Source organism: Nesoenas mayeri (genome assembly GCF_963082525.1).
Source record: "Nesoenas mayeri genome assembly, chromosome: 2".
NCBI classification, from domain to species: domain Eukaryota; kingdom Metazoa; phylum Chordata; class Aves; order Columbiformes; family Columbidae; genus Nesoenas; species Nesoenas mayeri.
Window position 1 is genome coordinate 160,944,048 of NC_137543.1, and position 20,029 is coordinate 160,964,076.

General features: G+C 43.1%; 1 protein-coding gene across 1 annotated transcript in view; it reads left to right on the forward strand.

The window, feature by feature from the left end:
- Positions 1-10,171: 10,171 nt before the first annotated feature.
- NKTR (natural killer cell triggering receptor) overlaps positions 10,172-20,029 on the forward strand; it is a gene marked incomplete at its 3' end in the record, with an annotated part of 44,939 nt that continues 35,081 nt past the window's right edge. The window contains exons 1-3 of the mRNA XM_080339102.1: positions 10,172-10,190; positions 10,647-10,733; positions 19,510-19,584. Coding sequence (XP_080195228.1) covers positions 10,676-10,733; positions 19,510-19,584 — 133 coding nt within the window. The 5' untranslated portion in view covers positions 10,172-10,190; positions 10,647-10,675. The remainder of the gene's footprint in view (positions 10,191-10,646; positions 10,734-19,509; positions 19,585-20,029) is intronic.

The following is a 20,029-nucleotide window of genomic DNA, read 5'->3' on the forward strand; positions in this document are numbered from 1 at the left end:
AGTTCCCTGTCCTGCTGGAACTGAGGGGCCACAACTGGACACAATATTCCAGGTGTGGTCTCCCCAGGACAGAGCAGAGGGGCAGGAGAACCTCTCTGACCTACTGACCACCCCCTTCTAACCCACCCCAGGTCCCATTGGCTTCCTGGCCACAAGGGCCCAGTGCTGGCTCATGCTCATCCTGCTGTCCCCAGGATCCCCAGGCGATCAGGACACCTTTCCCCAGCTCCCCATAACCCCCAAAATCCCCACCCCCCCATAGTTTCTCCAACACCCAGAAAACTCCAAACCCCCCAAAATTTCCAGCCCCCTAACACTCCAAAACCTCCAAAATCACCACCCCCCACATACCCCCCAAACCCTCAAAACCCCCCAAAATCCCCATTCCCATTCCCCAATCCCCATAGCTCCTCCAACACTCAATAACCCCCCAAATCTTCCACCCCAAGAAAAGCCCCCAAACCCCCAAAACTTCCAGCCCCACCGTAACCCCTCAAATCCCCCCAAAACCCCCAAATCCCCAACACCCAAAAAACCCCCAAAATGCCCCAAAATCCCCAGCTCTGTGACACCTCTGTGGTTCAAGTTCATCTTATTCCACCTGCCCTATGCACCTATACGTGAAGTTTGGTGAAATTCCTGAGTCTTGAGCATCTTGCTCTGTTCAAAAATGGTGGCCTCGCTCTCCCCTCCTTTGTATCTGTTTGGAGGGGGTCTCATGTTTGTGAGCAGGACAAGTGGTGGGAGGTTGAGACCATGAAAGTCAATAGACGGGAGGTAGAGAGTCAATAAATGGGCTCACTTCTTGTAAGAAACCTTCCTATGAGGTGAGAGCTCAGTTCAGTGCACAAAGTTAGAAGGATGGATACTTGAATGTACCAGAACAAAGGGTACAGGGCAATTTACTCACAGTTTACAAAGGGTACAGGCTATTTACTCACATAAAACCTAAATGGAAAGGGGTTGGCAGTCTTGCCCGCGCTTCCATCATGCGAATTTGGCATCAGGATTAATACCCCTCTCCTCTTCTTTTTTTTCCCTCCTGCCAGCAAATCCATTCTGGTTATACCCAGAGAAGTCCTGATTTATGTGCAGAAACCTGAAGGCTCCATTTTGGACATCTCTGTGTGGTTTTCTATGTGGCCATTCTTCATTTCTTGCCCTGAGAGGGAGATTTTGTTGAGCAGCTTTGCTGCTCCTATTCTCCTATTTCTTTTGGTCTTCATTGCACAACTGCCCTTGCCCCTGTATTTTAAACCAATTGAACTTAAAGATGCCATAATTACCTCCTTTACATAACAGGAGTTCAATGTTGAAAGTGCAATTGCAGTATATTTTAAATCCCAAGCAATTACCACTTGTTTACAGCAACACTTGCAATCCATTAAACGGATATGTCAACACAATTGATGGTATATTTGCAATTATTAGCATTCCACTAAACTAGAACACACCTATGCATTTCAAGTGGGACCTAGAGCAAGCAACAAGATGATTTTTATATTTTGGAAGCCAGAATTTAGAGTCTACAGTAAATACCGAACCATTTTATTTATAGGTTTCCGTTCAGGTTTTACTTTAAGCTCCTGTCTTATGATAAGATAAACTCTTCCTATGCGGAGGCATAAACAAGATCCTCACTAGATCACACTGGCACTTTTATATAACTCTGCCCGCCAAGATCTTTTAGTATCAAATTAAGTGAGGCCAAACTTCCGAACTCCCAGCACAAATATTCAGTTGTTGCAGGAAGAGAAACTGTCGTTCCCGAACGGATCGATGCCGTATCCTGTCTCTGACAATGGTCAGTTTGGACTCTTTCAGAACACAATATAAACCCTCCCCTTTGTCCTTAAGTGGGCACTTAATTGTTCAACCCAGAAAAATGCCTTCCTGAGTTCAGCTGATCGTCATTGCATATAGCTTTATTTATATCAGCATTACCATTTGTCTGGGTGGTTATTGCTAACGCTGCATATTTTATTAATATTCTCTGAACTCACCGTGCCAGCCCAGGACTTCTCGCAATCCTTCAATCCCCATTCCTATAAAACCTCCCACTTCTTGTGGGAACTCCCTGCGTGAATCCTTCTCCTTCATCCCGACTGTTCTGCCTGTATCCACAAGCCAGAATTTCCCCATCTCTTTTGTTACAGGATTCTCCATCCTTCCCTCAGTTTCGGGGGCAGGTAACTCTTCCCGTTTGCTTAATCTGATCTAGTGAGGATCACCCGCCTCGTTGCAGCTGTGGCTGTGCCAAACACTCAGCTTTTTATCTTTACTGGCATCGTTCTTGCTATTATCATCCCTCCGCTTTGGAGCCTCAGCTGCAGATTCACAGATTTAACACCAGAACAAAATGTCGCATCAATTAATTTGACCTCCGAGCTTGTGGGGCTACTACATTTCACCCGGTTACCTTTGCGATATGAGTTGAATTATTTATTTTTAAAGCACTGACAGCCTTCTGGAATTAGATGTGCCTGAGATGGGTTTGTGCCGAGTCAGCTCAGTGTCGGTGTGATTTACTAGTTCAGGAGCGGCAGAGGAGCCACAGGAATGATCCGAGGCTGGAACAGCTCTGCTGGGGACAGGCTGAGAGAGTTGGGGTGTTCAGCTGGAGAAGAGAAGCTCCAGGGAGACCTTATTGGGGCCTTTCAGTGCTTAAAAAGGGGCTAATAAGATGGGGACAGACTTTTTGGCAGGGCCTGTTGCGAAAGGACAAGGGATGATAGTTTAAACTAAAGGAGGGAGATTCAGGCCGGACATGAGGAACAAATTTTGTACACTGAGGGTGGTGAGAGCCTGGCCCAGGTTGGCCAGAGAGGTGGTGGATGAACCATCCCTGGAGACATCCCAGGCCAGGCTGGATGGGGCTCTGAGCAACCTGAGCTGGTGAAGATGTCCCTGCTCATGGCAGGGGTGGCACTGGATGAACTTTGCAAGTCCCTTTCAACTCAACCCATCCTGCGATTCTGTGATTCTGTACTTGTTCCCGGGCCAGTTTGGGTCTAGGAGTGATGCAGTTGCTTTGAAACTCGGATGAGCCTGGGCTAGTAAACCTCTGCCAGAACTCAGCTGGTTCTGTCTGGAACCAGCTCAAGCATCTCTGTGCCACATGTCACACTCCTGGAAACAATAACTTTGGGAGGACAGTGAAGTCATTTCTGGTTCAGCACAGGAAATTGTCCAGACCCTCTGCTGGCTGCCTGTGTTTGCATCAGAGACGGTAGAAGAGACCCTTAAGGTCATCAAGTCCAACCATAACCGGACTCCAGCACTAAACCATGTCCCTAAGAACCTTGTCTAAATGTCTTTTATACCCCTCCGGGGATGGTGACTCCAGCACTGCGCTGGGCAGCCTGTTCCAATGCCCAACAGCCCTTTTCAGGAAGAAATTGTTCCCCAGATCCAACCTCAGCCTCCCCTGGCGCAACTTGAGGCTGTTTCCTCTCATCCTATCACTTACTAATGAACAAACGCTCCTGCAACCCACAGTGCAGAAACGTCCAAACTGTCTGAGCCCAAACTAACAAGCTCTGAAGTGCCTGAGCCGACTCAGTTTCAAGCATTTCAAGCATCTTGTGCTGCACAAGAGAGTGTTCTCAGGTGGTGCTTGGGGAGAATGTTGGGCTGGAGCTCATACATCTTTAATGCAAAGGTAAAAAGGTAAGCTAAACTTTAGAGCTATTAATTAAATATTAGTTTGAATCAGAGTGATCCTGAGGATTTTACATTTCATTTCAAGCCCCTTCCAGGGTTGGTGAGCCGTCTTCAGCAGTACATACAGTTTCGTCCTTTATTTTTCCCCACTTGTTCAGCACCATTTTTTATTCCAAATCCTTCCCTCAGTGTCACTTCTGAATACAGGTCGCTTTTAGGTAAAATTGCCTTATTTCTTTTACTGACATAAGACCGATATAAGCTATCAAACTGCCTACCTAAAGACCTTTGTTTTCATCCATTCCACGAGCTCATAATTGAATACAAGAGACACCAGGCGCAGAGAAACAGATGGGAGGTTGCAAGAACACGGTAACGCAAACAATCTAATTTTATGGTGAAGATAAAAGCTCCCTGAACTCACTTGTATTGCTGTTACGTAGTGTGGCCCACTCACAGGTTTCCACAAAAAATTCCACATGCAAAACCAGACATCATCTCATTAACTTCTGCCCTTTTCTGTGGCATCAAGTTTCACTGGTTAATTAAACATTATATAAAATTATCTATTTTTTTTTTAATATTGAATGGGTAGATCGAGTCTAATATAAAGCAGGCTTCACCCTTTGGATAAGGAGTATTTCTGATTGCTAGCAAGGCTTAATTTTCTTCCTGAGTTACAACCCCCTGAAGTAAATGGAAACAAAAGTAAGAATTGCATTGGAGTTTGGATCAGGCCAAATGTGATCTGGAGACGTACACGACACACCAGCCCACACCTCAGACATCTGCCATTTGTTGGTCAAGGAATTATAAAGTCATCGACCTCTTTCCCTACCAGCAATGAACAAAAAGCGAAACGGAGATGTTTTTGTAAGATTATTCGAGGATTGACTCAGATACTAATGAAGGGCAGCAAATAAGCAGTGAGGTAGATGGGGGGATTGTAGAGGTAGGAATTAGTTGGGAAAATTATACAGAAAGCTACATTAAATGTTCCAGCTTCTGAACTCGCTCGTATTCGGGTTTCTTGACAGCATTTGCTTTCAAGTGTTTTCTGGATGAGATGTCGGCACTTATGAGATTTATGCCGTATCAGCCAGAGACACTGAAGCTGTTTATTTATCCAGGGAGAGCTCAGGCAGCTGGAGGAGATGACCTCAAGTCTCCCAAACCCAACCTGCCTCTCAGCAACAGCCTGACTTTATTTCTATTCCCAGCAAAACGCTGTGAATAATCTATATACATCACGTCCATTTGAAGTTCCTTATACTGATTCACAAGAACTACGGGTGTCAGGCCCTAAAGAAGCTATACGTATAGGAATATACCCTGCACCATTAAGCACATTTGGCACATCGTGGAGTAATGGTTTGCTTGTATTTCTGTCACGCTGGGACAGTCATTAACAAATTCTTCTCACTGTCTTGATAGCAGGTGGCTCCACCTACACGTGCCAGGGATGGAAACGCTCCTAAAGCTTTAGGGCAGGATGGGTGAAAGCTCAGTAATCCTTGAGGAAGTTTGTTAACTGCTCAGTTATTAATTGGGTTGTGGTGTGCAGGAAATCCCTGGGGCAAGGGAAGCGGGAATGAAGAGACTGCAGGGAGCACATGGATGTGTGAGGCTATAAATATCCCTATAGCCTGTCTGAGGAAACGTGTGTGCCCACATTAATGCTCTTTTCTCAGCAAAAGTGAGTCCTAAGACAAAGGTTTTGCTTGAGACATTAATTTCAGCGGTGGGGCAGATGTGTAAGTGTTCGAAGAGTTTGTCAGGGAGCAAAAGAGAGGGAAATTCATTGGAGGTGGCTCAGCGTATGGGAGGGTATAATCTGGTTTTGGTTTATTTATCATAGAATAGTTTGGGTTGGAAGGACCTTCAAAGCTCATCCAGTGCCACCCCTGCCATGAGCAGGGACATCTTCGCCAGCTCAGGTTGCTCAGAGCCCCGTCCAGCCTCGCCTGGGATGTCTCCAGGGACGGTTCATCCACCACCTTTCTGGCCAACCTGGGCCAGGCTCTCACCACCCTCAGTGTCAACAATTTCTTCCTCATGTCCAGCCTGAATCTCCCTCCTTTAATTTAAAACCATCACCCCTTGTCCTATCACACCAGGCCCTGCTAAAAAGTCTGTCCCATCTTTCTTATTGGCCCCTTTTAAGTCAGAGTCAGGCACTGGCAATAGTCCCACCCGCCCAAACCCCTTGGAACATCCTCATCTTCATGCCCTTTAATTCTTGGTTTACTCAATCCTGTCGAAATAGGAACCACCAACTGCTTTCAAGGTTCTAGAAAAGCCCAGAGTTTTAGTGGTTCTGATAATGCGGACTGGAGCTTCTCGCTAAGCAGGAGCAGATCTTCAACATCTTGGTATTCGACATGTGGAAAAACATCAGATGTTACTGACATGGTGTGGATTTTGATCAGCAGCCCAGGGCTGACAGATTTTGCTGTTTATTACTTATCCCCAAGCTATTTACCTCCCTTTAGCACGCTAAACTCCACACTCAAATGCTGACATGGGTATTTTTTATAATAATTAAGCGCCTCCTCGCTGTTTGAGTTTGCTTAACAGATAAACAACTGCCTGTCGGCTTTTCACTTTTAACTTCTTGTTTGCTCAGCAGTGAGGCTTTCCATAATGAAAGCCCTTTTTCATTTATTCTGGTCTGCAGTATTTATCCTTCGGAAAAAAAATACCGAAGAAACGGTTTTGCCTGACTGAATGATTGAAGGAGACACTTCAAGCGCTCGCTTGCTCTTCAGTAGCGCAAGTTTTATATGCAGCTATAGAATTTTCTGGTTCATTTATCCACTGTTTCTGAGTGTTCCGAACTTCGTGAACAGCTCTGAGTCACTTCTTCTAGTGTCAATACTTTGGATCCGTTCGCACCTCTAGAAATACCTAAACAAAAGCTTGTTAGTTCAACCTTTCATGGCCACATATAGGCTAGTAATTATTAGAGCAATCAAAGACACTTTGCAAAATAAAGACTGTGTCCTAATTCAGGCAATTTTTACCCCGATGTGCATGTAGGTTGCAGAACTGCTCAGCAGTGGCTTTTGCACCCTCCTACTTCACGGTCTCCCATAGCCAAGCACACTCTGTCTGAGAAAAGAATGCAACTTTTAGCCAAGATTTGTCAACGTGAATTCTTAGGCAGAAAATGTACCACGAAGAAATCTGTAAAGTTGATTTTAGGTAGAATGAAGTTGGGTCTGTTGATCTTGGTGCATGCAAAAGGTGTCTGTAGGGTTAGAATGTAGCTGGGAAAAATTTTAGCCTATGAAAGGGGGCGTTTCACAAATTTATACCTTATCAAAAATTAGTATTATCATGGATCAATAATTCATAACTATACTGCTTTGTCACACAGACCTTACCCACCTCAAACAGCCTAAATCCACAGTCGCTGAAATCAATGGGGACTTTGTCACTGGTTTGTCACCAGAACAGCATCTGCAGCGGTTCCCAAACAGGAACATGAGGAAGAAGAATCTTCATTTGTAACTAAATGCTTCATGTTTCAAAAGCCTGGTCTCAGATGTGCCTTGGAAACTTTTTTGGAGGGGTATATCTTTCTTCCACCAAGCTGCATATTTATCAGCTCTAGTCCTAGAGATGATCTTAAGAGCTTATCTCCCAGGAGATCATAATTTATTTCTAATTTGTTTCTGTATTAAAATAATCAGGCCTTGAAATTAACTTTTAATTGCTCACAATCTTTGCTACTTGCATGAAAAGCAAGTAGCACATTTCCATGTCTTTTTGTTGAGACTTTTGCTTACTTCTCTGCTCATTTTCCTTTAGCAAGTTCATGTTCTGGAAACAGAAAAGCAAGAGACTGCAGGTAAAAGGGAATTAACATTTTATTTCAGCTCAAAACCAAATCAAACCCATAAAAAACAAGTCATATGTCATTTTTTTGTTTGGGAAGATTAAAGAAATCAAAGAGAGGTGCTTTCAAATTTTAATTTTGCAAAGGAATTCCTGTGGACCTACAGTAACACAGTTTCTCAGTAGCTTTATTTCTCAGTTTACTCTTTTAAAGTGAGGCAAATAATACCCTTCTATTTTATAAGAGCATTTCATAGCTAAATAATTTAGTGCCAGACTGTGCTACATTTTTTTTACGTTGTGTGATAGCTTACCATGCAAGTATCCCCAAAGGATCAGCAAACCTATGTGACAACTCCTCTTTAGGGACAATCACGTGTTATTGGACATAATAAAGAATGACACAATCTGGCTGTTAAAATTTCATGAGATGCTCAAATACTACAGTGACAGCAGCCATTGAAGCTATAGATAAATTCCATCTAAACCAATCCCACTTTGCTGCATTCCTGACTTCTAAAGTATCCTTTGATTTCAGCATTGCTACTCTTTATCCTCAGCACACTTTTTTTAATCTATGACCTCCGAATTTCTCCTCAGACAAGGACATAGCGGCAGATGCTGCTGCCAGGTAAAATTACTGCAATGAGTCCTGCTTTGTGCAGCTTTTGGAAAGCATTCGGAAACGGTTTGCTTGTCGGGTGGTGAGGACTGAGTAAGAGTGTCCTCACCGCTTAGCAAGCGTCAAAACTTCTGTCTGGCTGTAATAAAAGGCATTTTTGACACTGAGGGTGGTGAGAGCCTGGCCCAAGTTGGCCAGAGAGGTGGTGGATGAACCATCCCTGGAGACATCCCAGGCCAGGTTGGACGGGGCTCTGAGCAACCTGAGCTGGTGAAGATGTCCCTGCTCATGGCAGGGGTGGCACTGGATGAGCTTTGAAGGTCCCTTCAACCCAAATTATTCTGTGATTCTATGATTCTATGAATATCAGAGGCTACACAAAAGGCTCATTTAAGCTGCTGAACATCCTCAGTGTGAAGCAACTCAGCCTGAAGGATGTAGCAGACTTAGGATTTATACATTTGATAGTCCTTACTGAAGACTTGGTCACTTCAGTTGCTGAACTTACCACTTCCACACTTTGGGATGGCCCAACATTCCAAATTCAGACAGAATAACCTATGGACTGTTGCAATAATCAAAATTTCTTTGGTTTAAGTTTTCTTGGGCTCCTAGGCCACGGTTGGGTAAGTTTACTCAGAGTTGAGGCTCAGCAAGGGACAGAATCACCCCAGGGGGGCCCCAGAGCCCCTTTTGTGTTGAAGAACCTGGGTGGTTCTACCACATGCTGAACTTTAACTTTCTTCTCTTTCTTACATGTTTAAATCTGAATTTTGGATCTGCTCCTTGGCATTTTCTCGTCAAGTCCCCATGTATAAAAGATGATCACAGCAATTCTCATCTTTGGTATTATCAGCTGATTATATAAATCAGAAAGTAGATTGCATATGTTTTCCTATTGGAGTTGATGCTGATATAAAGGTTGGACTTGGCTCAGCATGTGCTCGTCATTTTTGAAATGTAACTCTGACGGGAAGTATAAGTAACATTTTAATTAATTAACATTTTGCCATGATGGCTTTGCCATGCAAAAATCTCCTGAGGCATTTTTTGCGATCGCAAAACACATTTTCCCCTCAGATGGAGACATCACTACAAGGCCACTCAGGCTCCTCCAAGCGGGTGAAGTGTAAGGAATGTTTAATGAGGGAATGTTGTTTTTACAAAACTGAGGAGACCACTCAGGCTCCTCACAGCGGGTGAAGCACCAGCGGGGTCGGCCCTGCAGGGGCAGGATGGGTCGGGGACAGGGAGGTGAGGGGGTCAATGTGTTATTTCACAGAATCCCAGAATGTGAGGGGTTGGAAGGGACCTGGAAAGCTCATCCAGTGCAATCCCCCCATGGAGCAGGAACACCCAGATGAGGTTACACAGGAAGGTGTCCAGGCGGGTTGGAATGTCTGCACAGAAGGAGACTCCACAACCCCCTGGGCAGCCTGGGCCAGGCTCTGACACCCTCACCAGGAAGAAGTTGCTTCTCATGTTTAAGTGGAATCTCTTGTGTTACAGTTTGCACCCATTGCCTCTTGTCCTGTCATTGGTTGTCACCGAGAAGAGCCTGGCTCCATCCTCCTGACGCTCTCCCTTTCCATATTGATCCCCATGAATGAGTCCCCCCTCAGTGTCCTCTTGTCCAGCTCCAGAGCCCCAGCTCCCTCAGCCTTTCCTCACACGGGAGATGCTCCACTCCCTTCAGCATATTTGTGGCCCTGCGCTGGACTCTCTCCAGCAGTTCCCTGTCCTTCTGGAACTGAGAGGCCCAGAACTGGGCTTTATTCCATAAAGCACCGATCCCCCGCTGTTGCACAGCGCTGGCGGAGCAGCGCAGCCTCGAACCCTGAGCCCAGGCGGCCGCTCCCCTCACAGCGCAGGGCGGGCGGCGGGAAAGCGCGGCGGGGGCGGGGAGAGGCGGGGCCAGGCGGCGCCGTGCCGGGGCGGGCGGACGGGCCATGGAGCCCTTCGGTTAATGGCGTTCGGGGCCGGCGGCGGGTGAGGGGAGTGGGGCGGGGTGGGGGAGCTGAGGGGAGCGCGGCGCGGCAAGGGAACAAAGCGCCGGAGCTGCCAGGTAAGGCCGCGGCTGCTACTACCGCCCCCTGCCCGGGGGAGGGGATGTGCCCCCCCCCCCCCCGCTTCCTCCTCCTCCCCCTCCCCACATCGGCTGTTTGTGAGAGGCACAAATTCTCCTCAGGGCGGATCTCCCCTCCCGGCCTCTTCTCCTGGAGTGCCCCCGCACCCTCGGCCGCTCCTCGGAGGGTTTTGAGCGGGGTTGAGGGGGGGGACGTTGTCGCCTTGAGTTTCTGTCAGCGATGTAATTGTAGCCGGGAGGGGCGGGAGGCGCCCGGTGGGTCGGCGGTTCGAGACTCCCTGGCGGTTCGACCCCCGCACCCCCCCCACCTCCGCCCCACGGGGGGTCGGCGGTTCGAGATTCCCTGGCGGTTCGAGGCCCCCACCCCCGTGGGTCTGTGGTTCGAGACTCGCCGGCGGTTCGAGCCTCCCCAGGGCGCCGCTTCTTTGTGTCCAGGTGGCGAGGACGAGGGGCCGCCCGCGGCCATGGGGGTGCAGGACCGGCCCCAGTGCTTCTTCGAGATCGAGATCAACCGGGAGCCAGGTGAGCCCTTCGTCTCAAATGTTGCGTTTGTATTTTTATTTTTCTCCGCGCTTTTCCCCTTAATAATTGATTCCGGCCGTCAGCGATGAGTTTGGCCATTGATGCGTTATTTCCGAGTGAGTTTTTAGTAACTTTAGATGTTTACAGGGGTGCTGGATGCTTTTTATTCTCTCTTACGATTTATTTATATTTCCATACAGAGGTTCGGTGAGCCAAACTAACACTATTCTGAAGAAAAAAAACCTGCTGTCTGGTTATGTACTGAACGATGAAAAATTAGGGCAAGTTGTGAGGAAACTGCAGAGGCGCTCCCAGAACTATTTTTAATCATATACAGTAATTAAAACTGGAAAAGGGGCCTCGGGAGGTCATCTGGTCTAAATCTTTCCTCTTCCTGCTCACAATGAGGCTCCTGAATGTAAATGGGGGATTGACCATGGGAGCACAGAACATCTCACCAGGTGGCCTGTTTAAAAAGAATAATAGTTAAAATAAATCTATCTCAGTTCATATTTTCCCTATGGGAATTGTAGGTGCTAGACTGTGAGTTTTAATCCTGGAATAGCGACTTGTTTCTCTCTTCTGTTTTGCCTCCTCTTAAAGATGGTCGTACAGATTTATGTACCCATCTTTTTTGGAACATGAATTTATGGATGAATATTAGTTGTCTCACGTAAACTCGGCGCTTTATATCGCTACAGTTTGTCTCTCAAAAGAAATGAATAAATGCGATGGCTTCATTTGGCTTTCACTTTCATTTTCTGCTGCAATGTCTCCCCGAAAACCTTTGAAATATGAGTTTATATGTTTGCATTTTCCAATTTCAGTTGCTTTGAAGTGTAACCATAACCCATTTTACTTGCTTTTTGTTTTCACCAAAGTTTCAAAAGAAAGAGTCAATTCTAACTTCCGTGACCTGACAGGGCATATCTATAAATCTGTTGCTATTGTAGCTCCTGTTTGAGTTATTACAATTAACAGTGCCTTTGCTGAATACTCTTATTAAAGAGAAAAATGTAGATGGAGTTTTAACATTTGCTGTTTACTTAAATTTAGATTTACTGTGGAATGAGACTACTAAAATGCTTTAGATTGGTTAGGCTTCCAGTTTAGGAGTGGTAGTTTGGTGGGATTGATTTAATTCATTCTTCATCTCATTTGCTTTTAATCTTTGCTAGGGTTTTTTTGCTTTGGCTCTCCATCTGTAGAACCTCTCCCTGTGCGTTTTCTTCTTCTTTTTCTTTACGTGCACGTTCCTTGCTCCAGTTTCAGAATCCCTCTTGTTGCCAGCCTTGTGCCACATATCACCAGTGAAAGCGGATTTTCCCTTGTTTTCCCTCAAATCTATTTGGGTTTGATGACTGATAGCGGTGCCAGGGAGGAATTGCAGCGTTAGTGTTCTTGGTGGCACAGAGTTTTCGTTCCCTGGAATAGACACAGGGGCTTTGGCTCTGTCCGTGGCTGCCTGTGGTTATTTTTTCTTTAAAGTAACAGGAATCTCCCAGCTGTATATGAATTTCAGAGCCCTGACTAATGACTTGTGTTTCCTATAGGAAAACGTGCCAGTTTGTAAATTATTGGTATGGGGACTTGCGTGTAATCCGGTTATACTACTTCATTCTAGTGTCTTGTTTATTAACACAACTATGTCTCAGGATATAAGTTTAAATTTAAAAAGCTGCTCTTTCAGCTGTAAGATGACCTTCAAAAGCTGACCCGAGTGAGTGTGAATGATAAAGCAGTGCTTCCAGATGACACGAAGCACTAACTCTGGGAGATGTGCTCTCCTGCTGACACTAGGGAGGTATTAATTTTAACTTTTAAACTGCCAGCAGATTCCCAAATGAACGTTTTGCTTGTTTGATTTTAATACAATAAGCTGGGCGATGTGTTTGGTTTTTATTAGACATAGAGAGAAAGAACTGGCGAAGAGAAGGATCCTGCATTTTGTTGCTGGCCAAGAAATAAGACATCACCCCTGCCCTGTCCACACTGGAAAGCTGAACTAACATCTCTCCACAAAATGCAGAAAATAAGAGGTCGTGCCCCTGCAGCACTGGAGACATCTCTATGCCTGCAGAATACAAAACTGTGTCATTTTAACAATGTAGGTTGCTCACAGATCAAAAATCTTCCCCAACGCAGCTGCCAACTCTCAGCTTTCCCCTCACAGACGTTGCTCACGCGATGTTTGTACAGGTACCTGTGGCAATTAAAAGAGCAGCACACAGAGTAGATGAGAAACAAAAGCTGTTGTGTGTGTGTATAGAGAGTTGGAATTAGTTTGACTGTTTAACTAGATCCCTTAGAAAATACGGGAGTGAATATTGTAGCTGGGTGCTTTCAGAAGCCGCGCTCCAGCTTTTGTGTCCTTATTTTAATTTTAGCTACAGAATCTTGGAATAAAACTTGGTGCCAACTTGTATGCGCTTCTTGCAGCGGGGCAAACTTTGTCAGCTTTGTGTCGGTGTTTTTAAGTCTAAATTTAGGCTGCTTTTAATAAGTTGTCTGTTAAGCATTTATTTTAACAAATTCATGTGGTGGCTGATAATTTTTAAAGAGCAAATAGAAAATAAATCAAGGAATAAGCAATTATTTGGATACCAGCACAGATGGCACCTCTCCCTTCCTCTGGGTGCTCCCACCAGTGCATTTGGCCACCTGCAGCACGCACAGAGGCATAAACTATTTACAGAGCGCCAAGAATTTTGGCATGGCAGCAGATGCCTATTTAAATAATTTTGTCTTTAAACTCCGTGATGCAGCATCTGTGCGGAGCTCCAGATTTTCAGGTGTGGCGATAATTAGGACAGATGTCCAGCTGGGATGTCACATACCAGCTGTAGCACTTTGTGTGGCCATCCAAGATCTCCCCTCCCCACCCCATGACTGGCTTTATTCATCATAAAGTATGTTCAGTTTACTAATTTTTACGTTGTTTCATTCTTATTCAAAGAAGAATTTTCCTCCTTGTCTTTTTTTTTTAACTACTTTTTCTCTTCTGTTATTGTTTGACCCTTTGCTGGCTTTTTCATTCTACTTCAGTTTCTATGTCCCTTCCCTCCTCAATCTGTTCTTTTGCTATTTCTCTCCATCTAGTCACTTTTGCCTAAAGTTTGGTGTATTTGTAAAGTCTGGGATTTCAGCTGCTACGAATTTATATGAAATAAACCCCACACAAAAGTCATCACACCCTGTTTTCCCCAAAAATAAGACAGGGTCTTATATGAATTTTTGCTCCAAAAGATGATCACTTTTTTACATGCGTAGCTGCCTGGACGCTATTTAAATTGACTTTTTAAATGAACTGTAGCTAGGGCTTATTTTTGGAGTAGGGCTTATGTTTTGAGTATCCTGAAAAATCACTCTAGGGCTTATTTTTTGATAGGTTTTATTTTTGGGGAAAGAAGGCAGTACTGTGCCTGCATTAGTAGAACCAGGGATGCCTTATGGAGTTTTTGTTACCCTTCCTGAAGACAGAAGCTTTTCTTAACCGGCTTCCTGTTCACTTTTAGCCCCTTGAAGGCACAAAGTTGTAGATTGGCAGAAAATAAATCAGCGTTTTGACTCTGAGTTTCAACAGGAGCCACGTGGTGATGCTGTATGGGATCCCCCATGGGAAGGTGTAAGGGAGATACATACAGATAGATTCAGGGGGAAAAGGTTTAATAAAAATTGTAGTTTACTCATTATGTAGAATTATTGTTGCCAGTGCAGAATTAAATACCCGGAAGACTCACCTTGAGGCGCAGCACAAAGGAGATTAGTGAGTGAAAGGCCAAACCGATCGGCTTCTTCTGGTGGGAGGAGACAAAGTGTAGCCTCTCATTTAATATTTCAGTGTAAATGAACACGGGGAGTTTTTGGTCCATACGGTATTAAAATGTCTTTACTTTTGTGGAGGCTGCAGAAGATTGGGGTAGATGGAGCTTCAGGTGGTATTTGCGGAAGACTGGGCTTGGTAGAGAGCCAGGGAAATAAGTTTATGGAGGTTTTACTTGCAAAGATTGTAAGGAAGCATCAACAAAGTGTTAATGGATCAAGACCGTAGATTCTTCCTCGGGGGAACTGCGACATCCATTGTTATAACCGACATTTTAAATAAAATCTGCTCATTTTCCACCACCAGCTGAAAACTGTAGCCACGTTTCTACTTTAAAACAGCCTTTTAAAATCGATGTGACTTAAGCGTTCACTACTTGACGGATAAATGAATGAATCAAATTAAAACACGGGTGTTTTAGTGAGCGGTTATTTGAACTTGGATGCAAATCTGGCTGAGCCTTGGGCCTCTGACACTTGTCCTGGGTCTGCGAGGGACGTGAATCACTGTCTTAATGGCTGTAATCCCTGGTTTCTCCTTCAGTGGGATATTCCTGTTGATATACTGGGAAAAGTGGCTGCTTAGTTTGCTCTGAGAAATTGGGACAAGCCTGGATCAGTATATTTAAATTTAATTTTGAATAACTAGGTTTATATTTTGAATAACTAGGTTTATATTTTGAATAACTAGGTTTATTTGGGGAGTGTCTGTTTGCAATGGACACCTTTATTGCCTAAACACACCATAATCCAGCGAAACAATTTGTATTACTTGGAAAGTACATTAAAGCGAGATCTTTTTGCCTCTCGAGGTTGTTTCTAAAAAGTTAAGTAGATAAATTGGATGAAATCACTGAATAAACGTTTGAAATCAGTGATCATTTTAATAAACTTCGCTAGCAGGAGCCCTTATTACAATATAGCCTGAATATTCCTACCCATAATTTTTACCACTTAATTTAAGTACTAATTCTGCCTCCGATGACAAATTGATCAGGGGTTCAAGAACAAAACAAGAAGAAAGGGGTTTTCAACTTTCACTTTGAAAATAGAGTTCTGAAATCAGATTATTTCTGATCATTGTGCCTTCTGGTTTCTGTAATTGGTGAAACTCATTAACAACAGATGGCACTTTATGAAATCAAACTTCAAAACATCTTAGATTCCATATATGTATCACTGTATGTAACCACCAGTAATTTTAATAGCTTTTTCATCGCTTACTCTTAATTTCTATCAAAAAATATCCTTAAAAAATAAGTTTAAATCCTAACAAATAAGAATATCAAAGTATTGCTTTACATGTAATAGACAAATGTTAAGTTACGGTTGGATACATTTCTATGGTGTTGGCAGCACAAAAAGTATAGGGATGTACCGTACACTGTTGTATAAATGACTGTGTCTTCATAGCTATAAGCTGCTGAGACTTGGTTTTCTATTGAGAACAACCCACAGATTAAAATTAGTGTCCTGCCTGCTAGTGCATTAAAGTAAATGTTATGGAGTTTTTATTTGTTTGTTTGGGCTTTTTTTGGTTTTGTTGGGTTGGTTTTGGTTCATTTTAGTTTGTGTAACTTCCTTATGGTACTGGAAGATTTAAATCTCAGATTAGGTGAGAATTTCATCATTAAACAATATAATCCCAGCATTTTTTGCTTTATCCTATAAGTCAAGTATTTCACTTTTGTGGCTGAAGCCAATGGGTGCGTTTGTGAGCAGACTTCACGTATTTGAATAATTTTTCTTAGCATTTTTCTATTTGTTTTGTGTTGAGGGAAGAGGTAAGAGGAAGATTTGTAGGTTCTAACCGTACTTTTTGCGCATACTTTTAATAGAGAGTTTTATATATTTGCTTTAAATAACAGCTGTTATTTCATATGTATGCACTTGATCAATGTGTGAAAGTGTTTGATCTCTCTCTGGCACATTTAATTGACTGTTTGTCAGTGGAAAACTATCACCTTTCGGTGATAATGGTATTCATGCAGTTTAGGTAAAATACAGATAGTAACCTCCCAGATGGGTGCGCAGTGTGGGGTTGTGTATTATAAGTGCACAGCGACATTTTATATAGTTGAATATAAGGGAGTAATTGGTACTTGAGGTTATATGGAGGGGAAATGTCCTTATAAAAGTTATGTGCATTATGGAAGGTGTGGGAAGGCAGCAGAAGTTATTGTTGAGAAAACACTAGGGAAAAATACTGGTTAAATCATGTTGCCTTAGTTATAGGATTGGCTTGGTTGGAAAAGACCCTCAAGATCATCGAGTCCAACCATAACCCACCCCTGGCACTGCCCCATGTCCTGAGAACCTCATCTCCGTCTGTCCAACCCTCCAGGGATGGTGACTCCAGCACTGCCCTGGGCAGCCTGTTCCAATGCCCCACAGCCCTTTGGAGAAGAAATTGTTCCCCAGATCCAACCTCAACTTCCCCTGGAGCAACTTGAGGCCGTTTCTTTGTGTCCCTGTCTCTCCTCAGCTCCTGTTCTCCAGCTGAACCCCCCAGCTCCCTCAGCTGCTTCAGTCTTTTTCCAGGTTCTGCTTTGACATCTTGAAGAGCTTCAGAGGATGTTCTTCCACCAGAAAACAGAAACGGTGATGTCTCCTGCTGAAGGTGCTAAATACATTGGGGTTTGTGTATGGGACAGGGACTTGCAAGCAGAGGCTTCTGAGGGCAAATGTCCCTTCTGGAGCCTGTAGGTGGTAACACCTCTTGGTTATTGCTTGGACTCGATGATCCTGAGAGTCTCTTCCAACTGAAATGATTCTATGATTCTACAGTTTGTCACCTTGGCACATCAGCAGCTGGTCTGTATCCATCTCTTAGTAGAATGAGGATGGTAACAACCTTTTCTCTGTAATGCGACATGTTATTTCACATTGCAAATGCAAGAGGAGGCCTGGAAGTCACTTTCTGAAGCACTTGGTTGCTGCTCGGTTCAGCACTTTCGCAAGCAGAGGAGCCGGGCTTCTGCTCTCTTAAGTTACTCTCTTTAGAATGAAAATTAATAACTCTTTTACAAAACTCTCTTCTTTTTTGTGTTCTCTATATGAATCTTCAATCTGTATGGTTTATAATGTGTTTTTTCACATCAGAATGATTCTCTTTTCACAGTGGTGCTCACAGCTACCCCTGTTTAACGTGGAATCTCTGAATACTCCCTATTTCTTCATTCTTCCCCATTTTCTTTAGGTTTTCCTGCTGTAATGCCAAATGCTCAGAGAACGTTCTCACTACAGTTTCAAGGCCAGACCTTAAAATCAGAACCTGGAGCTTAAGTTAGTCACACTTCATGTTAAGAATCCATTCGAAATGGTTTATAGAGGGTTAATATGTGATCAATAGATTTTTTTTAATGCGTATTGCAAGCCCTCGTAGCTTTTGTGGTGATTGTAAATGGTTACAGATGGTTCCATGTACATCAGTAGTAAGTGATGAAGGTGGTTATAAGTCACATTTGACCCTTCTGTAAACAACATCTAATTATTTATTAAGACATCCACTAATCATTTATTAACTTTTAACGCGCTATAAATAGAACTCTTGGTTCCACTGCCGCTGTCATTTCTCAGAACATTCAACTTCCTATTTTGTTTCATTTGTTTTATAACTATGGAAGTTATATATGCTATGAAAATACTACCTACATTTAAGGTTCTGTGGTATGAGTTATACAGTTCAGTCACTGTCACCATTCCTTCTCTGTTTATAAGAATCGTGCACATTTATTTGCCGCAGAAGAGTTTCGTGACAGTTATAATGAAATAAATTCACAATCCTGATTAAAGCGGCACTGGAAGTACCCACACAACTTATATTATGCATTAAAAATAGGCAATACCAGCCCAGAAATTGAAAGCTTTATCATTATCTCTCTCTCATGGCAGGCATTTCAACGGCTTTTAGTCTAAGAATACAAAATACAGGTGGTCTCTGTGTTCTTTTGTTTTATTTCTCTCCATTTTGAACCAACAATTCACCTTGCTGACAATCATGTATGTTTGGACAAAGCCTTGAATGTGGTTTCTTAGGAGCATCTCAGAATTTTTGGTGACAAAGTATTGATTAAAATACATTTGAACTCATATTTTTCCTTTGGGGAGGTAAAAGAGAAATAATTCCTGGACTAGTTAGTTTCTTCTAATTATCTTTCAAGTCTTACCAGTATATACCACTAGAGGGTAGTGCTCATTGACAGATAATAGTCTTGTCATTCTGGCCAACAGTGTGGCTTTTATGGCTTCTTTCACAGCCTATAGAGCCAACAACATTTTTTTCATTGCTAATTATATCTATTTTTAAAGATTTCATACATTTGGGAGCTTTTTGGTTTTGTTTTCTTTAGTAATATACCTCCTAGTATCTTGGAAAATAAAACAGAAAAAGCGAAGCAGTCCTAAAATAGTTTTGCTTTATAGTTGAACAGTTTTCCACCCAACAGCGTGACCGAGAGAATGACTCTGTTCACTTTGCATAGAAAGTACAATTGGGTTCATGGCATCTGGAAGAAGAAGAGCATTAGTCCTGAACTTGCCGATGTTGCTCTGTCCGTCTTGCAACTTTCCCATTTGATTCATCTGTTTGAATTGATTTTGTTAAAACCCGAGGATTTTAGGCCGAGAGTACCAATGTGTGTCTAATCCTTAACACAGGACGGGCCTAAGGCAGCTGGATTTTTAGGTAACGATCATAGGGTAATGATCAAGTTTTAATAAATTAGATGGAATGTTATTACTTAACCTTCATTTTTCCACAATCGTGATATTGTTCTTTCCTGACGCCTGTTTTATATAGGCATATATGAGATTGTTTCTTATTCCGCTTGATAAAATAACATTTTCTCTGGAAAAAGACCTTTTCAGAACGTACAGATTTATTTACGTACAAATTTTCTTATTATAAAGTGTTACAAAACTCTTAATTTGTTGTTGTTTTTTAATCTTCTAGTTGGTCGAATTATGTTTCAGCTCTTCTCAGACATATGTCCGAAGACGTGCAAAAACTTCCTTTGCTTGTGCTCAGGTAAGCTGCTGATATTTCAGGCTTTTAATGTTTCTTACAATGATCCTTTGTTTCTGCAAGTATAAAGCACAGCATAATAATACTGCTGTTCACTTTTTTCCCGTTAAAAACAAAGCTGAGACTTGTTATTGCTGCGGAGGATTTGAGTCATGCACAGATATTGTGTTCTTCTATAACTAGTGATGGAGATAATAGATAATTACAGAATGCAAAGCTGTGAATTTGTGCAACAAAACCGCATTTTTTGGGCCCTCATGTAAAGCTCCTGCAGATTATGCTCAGCTCCTGCTGAGATTATGGTGTCCAGTTGGACAAATGTGATAAAGGCAAGCGATTCTTAAGGATTTATCAGGGCTTTAGGATTTATTGGGAGAGACATTAAGTACTAATGTCACTGCACAGTGTAATGGTGACATTTGGCTTGGGACGCTACATAAGATTTTGA